We start from the raw sequence: 6,000 nt of genomic DNA, 5'->3' as shown, positions 1-6,000 counted from the left end.
GCGCTGGCCACCAGGGCGCAGCAGGAGAGCACGGGGAACGCCTGCGCAGGAAGCCTTCAGCAAGCCGGAAGAGGCCTGGCCCCCGCAGTCCCCGGAACCGGAAGGGGCGGGGGGCGGGGGGGACACCAAAGGCGAAATGGGGCGGGGCGGACCACCGGAAATGGGCGGTACACGGGCGTGGCCTCCCCCGTGCGCGGCCTACATAAGTTGCGCGCGCGGCGCTTCTGAGCTTGGGCGCGAGCAGCGGAGTTACCTCCTGCTCTGTTGGCGGTGGCGGCGGGCTGGGCTGAGCCGAGGCGGGCGGAGGGAGGGACCGGAGGAGCGGGGGTGCGGGCTGCTGTCGGCCCTCGTTGCGGCGCGCCGGGCTCCCGCGAGCCTCCGGAGGCCGTCGGGGAGGTGAAGCAGGGCGGCGGCGGGGTGGGCGGCGGGGTGGAGAGCTGCGCTGCCTCTGGCTTGCGGGGTCGGGCTCCTCCGCGGCCCGGCTGCGCTCCGCCCCGAGGGCGCTCGGTGCAGCAGGGGCGTGCAGGGGCTGGCTGGCTCTGACTTCGCTGGTGGGGGGAGGTCTCCTGCATGGAGGTGAAGTGCCCGACCCACGGGGTCCCGGTCCCTTGGTGCGGGCAGTGGAAGGCTTGCCGCTGTGGGAGCGAGTGACTGTGAGTTAGCACACACGCAGCTGGAAGCAACCTCGGTGCGCAGTTTGTGAGAAGACTTGGCTGGCGTGTCCAGGGGCTGCACTTGCCTAGGCCCTGGGCAGCCAAAGAGACGTTACCGTTCTTGTTCAGGAAACTTGGTTCGCTAGGCTTGAGGTAGATTGCAGTTGGGGCTGCAGTAAAGGCTCAGGTAGAGAGGCGTTACTGTGGAGAGTGATCATACTCCCCCCTCCCCCCCCCCCCCCGCCCCGTGCTGACCACAGAAATTATTTAGAATGAGGAGAGAGAAGCCTTGTGCTGGCTTGGCAGTTCTCCATGTGGGGAATAGAACTTCTGGGAACGTTCCTATAGTGTAAACTTTGCCTGCGTGCAGGCTGTTTTTATTGGCTGTTGCCTTCGGCCAGTGCTTAGTAAGGGAGTGGAAGCCCGCCGTCTGAGGCACCGTTATGTTTTGAGTGCATAGAGAAGTTAAAGCTCGCTGTGCACCTTTAGTATACATTTGTACTTACCCCTCCTCCCATCCTTTAGCCTCATCTGTTTCAATGGTGCAACTGTCTTCGTCCCTTTTTGGTTACCAGTCACCTTCAGGCCATTCAGAGGAGGGAAGAGTGGGAAATATGAAGTCAGCGAAGTCCCAAGTGAACCACAATCAGCACGGGGAAAGCCAGCGAGCCCTGAGCCCCCAGCAGTCTACTCTCAGTTCTGCTGCATCTCCTTCCCAGGCGTATGAAACCTATATTGATAATGGACTCATATGCCTTAAACACAAAATTAGGAACATCGAGAAGAAGAAGGTAACTTTTTACCCCTCCCAGCTCTGAATGTGCATGACCTTAAGCTAGGGTTAAGGAGTTAACATGTTCTTTATATTAGAGAACACTTATCTTCCTGCAAATTTAATTGACCTTGAGATTTAGTTGCCTGGAAACAAGCATCCAGGCTAAATGCTTGTTTCATTTGCCAACACAGCTGAATAACTATTCTTCCCAGTGGAATTGTTACACATACTGCTTTTGAAGTATGTGAACAGTTTGCTGTTTTAGGTCTGACTCATTTCTTGAGTTACACTATTGTATCTTATGCTAGATAAGGAATAGCTTGATATTTTAGCTCGTTTCTATGGGACTGCAGCAAGTGCTGTGGCAGTGTAGCTGCCGCAGTCATTGGAATTATTTTCTTAGGAGCCAGAAAATGATTCAGTATTAATTTTCCCACTGCTAGATACTGGTTTAAGATTGGTTGGTGGAAGTAGCGTAGGCACAGTTCTGTAAAGAGACTTGGCTTCCTACCAGCCTAGCGTTCAGTGAGCGGAGTGGTGATTTCTCATTCCCTGAGTCATTAGCCTGTGGGACAGCCCCTCTGGAGGCACTGTGTGCTATGTTTCTCACCTGCCTTTACCGAGTAAGTATCTGGATCTATATTCTCTTAAGATGTGTTCAAAAAACTTATTAAAACCTTAGGAAGGCTTTGTTTTGTTTTTGTTTGTTTTTCGAGGCAGGGTTTCTCTGCAGATCAGTCTGGCCTCACAGAAATCTGCCTGCCCCTGCCTCCTGAGTGCTGGGATAAAGAGATAGGCTGCCACCACATCTGGGAAGAAGGTTGTGGTAGAGATTGACTGGTAGTTTCTCTTTATCTCTCTCCATACATCTTTGAGATGCATGCATTTGGTTGCTAGTATGACAAGATTGTGCCTGGGTCAGCCCGTGGTCCTTAACACTGAGAACTAGTTAGTGCAGGGCCTGTTAGTGGAGATTCATTTATGACTTTTCTCAGTATATCCCTGTATTATCCAGCTAAACCAGAGCACCTCTTTAATTCTGAATGCCTGTCTGCTAGTACCAGTGTCTTTGTTTCCAGCTTCTAGGAAAACATTATGAATTCAAAAACCAGTATAAAAGGAGCTAGCCAAATGCTTGTGGGATAGTGTAATGGTTTATGTCCTGAATTTGGGGCTCATAGATGTAATTTCTTATTTTTCTTTATTTTTTTGGTTTTGGTTTTGGTTTTCAAAACAGCTTTCTCTGTGTAGCCTTGGCTGTCCTGGATTCACTTTGTAGACAAGGCTGGCCTCAAACTCAGAAATCAGCCTGCCTTTGCCTCCCAAGTGCTGGGATTATAGGCGTGTACCACCTCCCCCGGCTTTGTAATTTATATTTTGGGTATCTATTTTCTTTATTTTATGTACATTGATGTTTGGCCTGTATTATGTCTGTGTAAGGGTGTCAGATCCAGGAGTTACAGTTTTGAGTTGTCACGTGGGTGCTGGGAATTGAACCCAGGACCTCTGAAAGAGCAGTCAGTGCTCTTAACTGTCAAGTTATCTCTCCAGGCCATTTTATGTGTTTTGTTAACTAACATTTAGTATGAAAGACAGCGCTACATTTTGGTACTGCTATGAGAAAGTTAACTTGCCACATAATTCAGTAGGTAACAGTAGTGTAAGCAAGGGTGAGCTAGTACAGAAGTAGTCATCTGTGATGCCACTGATGTTCTGTGCTAGACCGTGGCTCTCAGCCTTCCTAATGCCTGACTCTTTGTTACTACGTAACAACTTTGCTACTATTATGAACCATAATGTAAGGTAAATATACATTACATTATGTAATGTAAATATAGGATATCTGATATGTGAGCTCCACAGTTTGAGAACCACTGTGCTAGTTCCTGTTGTGAGAAGCTGTCCTGAGCATTGCCATGATTATCAACAGTCTTGGCATCTGCCTAAACGATGCCTGAAGCACTGTCTACCTCCCCCCAGACTCTGCATTTTGTGATAACCTCAGATATCTGTGGGAATAAATTGCTCTGGCTGAGCACCTCTAGGTTGGGGCACATGATTGACCTAAGACCCTATTTAAGTAGATGATTATAAATAGAAGCCATTAAGAGGGAAAACAATTCAGTTGTTGAGATGGCTGAACTGATCAAGCTGCTTGCTATACAACCCTGATGACCTGAGCTCAACACCAGGATTCTGCAGTGGAGGACATCATCAACCCCCAAAGTCCTCTGACCTAAACACACATACACACACACACACACACACTCTAAGAATTTTAAAAGGATTTGGGGCTGGAGAGGGATGGCTCAAAGATTAACAGTTTGTACAGAAAGCTGGGCATGGTTGCAAATGCCTTTAATCCGAGCACTTAGGAGGCAGAGGCAGGCAGATCTCTGAGTTCAGGGCCAGTCTGGTCTTCTTGATGAGTTCCAGGACAGCCAGGGCTATGCAGGAAGATGCTGTCTCCAAACAATAGGAAAAGAGTACTTAACTGCTCTTGTAGTGGACCTGGGTTTGAGTCCCAGCTCCCACATCAGGCAGCTCACACTCCCTGTAATTCCAGCTCAGTGGTGATGGTGGTGACGGAGGTGTAATGTCCAGTGAAGACTTGGCCTCCCAGGGCCCCTGCACTTACTTGCAGCTATCCCCACACAGACACACATAATTAAGTCTTTGAAAGACTTAATTTTTACAATTTCAGAGTAATATTTTTTAGAAGTTAAATGTCTGTACTTAAAAGATATTCTAGAAGTAGAGTTATTAGCATACAAACTAATATAAAAATTTCAATCACTAGACATATATACTAGTTAATAGCAGTGAACTTATTCTAGCATGCTGTTAGCTCTGTGTATCTTGCTAGCTTGCCACATATTTTCCCATAAATTTTTATCAGTGCCAATATTTTTCATATTCTAATGAGGTATCCTTTAAATACTTCCTTTCATACCTCATTATGCTACACGCATCAAAACCACAGATACACTGACCTGCTGCTTTTGTGCCTGATTTTGGGAAACTTCAGGTTGGACACTGCTTTTAAAAATGGTGAAGAGCTTAAACTCTTAACAATGCCACCTTAGTTCTTTCTCTCAAATGAGCCACAACCTTTGAATAATTTTTACTGGGATACCAAATGTCTAGTAATTCTGTTGTTTACAAAGAAAGTTATTACGGTGAGGTTCTTTTGAGTTCATACATGGCAGGCACTCAGGCCTATAACCTGCCCTCCCCCCCAATGCCCCATGTAAGTTGAGAGACTAGTCCTTTTCTCAGAATTGTGAACATTAAATGAATGGGAATGAAGCACCTGCCACATTGGCTTGCCACCACAAGCACTGTCCCCCTGCTTCTACTCCTGTGCAGGTTTGCCGCCTGATGGCTCTTCCACCTCTTTAGAGGTGCTTTTCTGTTTTAGTGTAGAGAGGTAGTTAAAATACCAGGAGCAATGCATCCCAACTATAGTGAGGCACCTTGTTCTCAGAGCTCAGGCCGCTGCATTTGAGATGCAGACACATTCTGGAGCACAAGGTCCGCCCTGGTTGGGTAGATGTTCTCTTTTTCCGTTGGTCAAGTTGTGGGAAGTTGACCTGGACTGAGTATTGCATGGAACAAAGCATAGTGGTGTTACTCTGTGTGTGTTTTTTTTTTTAATATCTATTTATTTGTATGTGTTCTATGCACATAAGAGGACATCAGATCCCAGTATAGGTGGTTGTGAGCCACCATGTGGTTTCCAGGAATTGGAAGAGCAGACAGTGCCATCTCTCCAGCCCCTTGTTTGTTTGTTTTCTCCTGACTTTGAACTCAAATACTGTTGCTGTCTGCCTGTATGAAATTATAGTCTGGCACACCAAAAATCTAATTTGCTTCTGTTTCTGTCAGACTGTACCATAGATGCATGCTTCTCTTTTGTAGATCAAACTGGAAGATTATAAAGATCGCCTAAAGAATGGAGAGCAGCTTAACGCAGACCAGTTGGTAAGTAATGTGAGGTCCTTCATTAGACCAGTTGGTAAGGAATGTGAGGGCCTTCATTAGACCAGTTGGTCTGCTTTCTTTCTTTGATTTTTGTTTTTTGAGACAGGGTCTCCACATAGCCCTGGCTGCCCTGGAACTTGTGTGTAGCCCAGGCTGGCCTTGAACAGAGATCTGCCTCCCAGTGCCGGGATTGAAGGTGTGTGCCACCACCCCTGTCTGGTTTCCTTCTTGGTAGAACTTGATACGGATTTAGTGAAACTATAGAACTTGGTAGGTCAAAGAGGAGCTAGAATCTACTGGTTTTCCTTAGTGACTTTTGTCTGTTAGACTTTACAGATGGGCTTTATTTCTGTAGTACTAGTAGATGATATTAGTTGGATAACAGGCTAAATAAATAGCACAAATTAGATGAGTTACCATATACATTAAAACATAATTTATGCCAGGAATACTGAGTATACTCAAGTTTTTAATTCTTCACTGGCTTAATATAAGTTTGACATCTTTCTAAAATCTGTTCATTGTAGCTTTGTCTCATGATTCTTCAGTTGTTGTCTTTTAATTTCTTTCGTATTTGAGCTGTACCCT

At 46.5% G+C, this 6,000-nt stretch overlaps 1 protein-coding gene across 9 annotated transcripts in view; it reads left to right on the top strand.

Moving 5' to 3' along the window:
* The first annotated feature begins 223 nt into the window (after nt 1-223).
* The window catches only part of Caprin2 (caprin family member 2), a 48,957-nt gene continuing 43,180 nt past the window's right edge, over nt 224-6,000 (top strand). For 2 of the 9 annotated variants that reach the window (XM_060384538.1, XM_021636457.2), the window contains exons 1-2: nt 439-1,444; nt 5,350-5,412. In XM_060384538.1, coding sequence (XP_060240521.1) covers nt 1,193-1,444; nt 5,350-5,412 — 315 coding nt within the window. In that variant the 5' untranslated portion in view covers nt 439-1,192. The other 7 variants (XM_021636452.2, XM_021636459.2, XM_021636460.2 and 4 more) reach the window with 7 other exon arrangements.

This window comes from Meriones unguiculatus, chromosome 5 (assembly GCF_030254825.1).
Source record: "Meriones unguiculatus strain TT.TT164.6M chromosome 5, Bangor_MerUng_6.1, whole genome shotgun sequence".
NCBI lineage: Eukaryota > Metazoa > Chordata > Mammalia > Rodentia > Muridae > Meriones > Meriones unguiculatus.
This window is presented reverse-complemented; position numbering and strand designations above follow the sequence as displayed.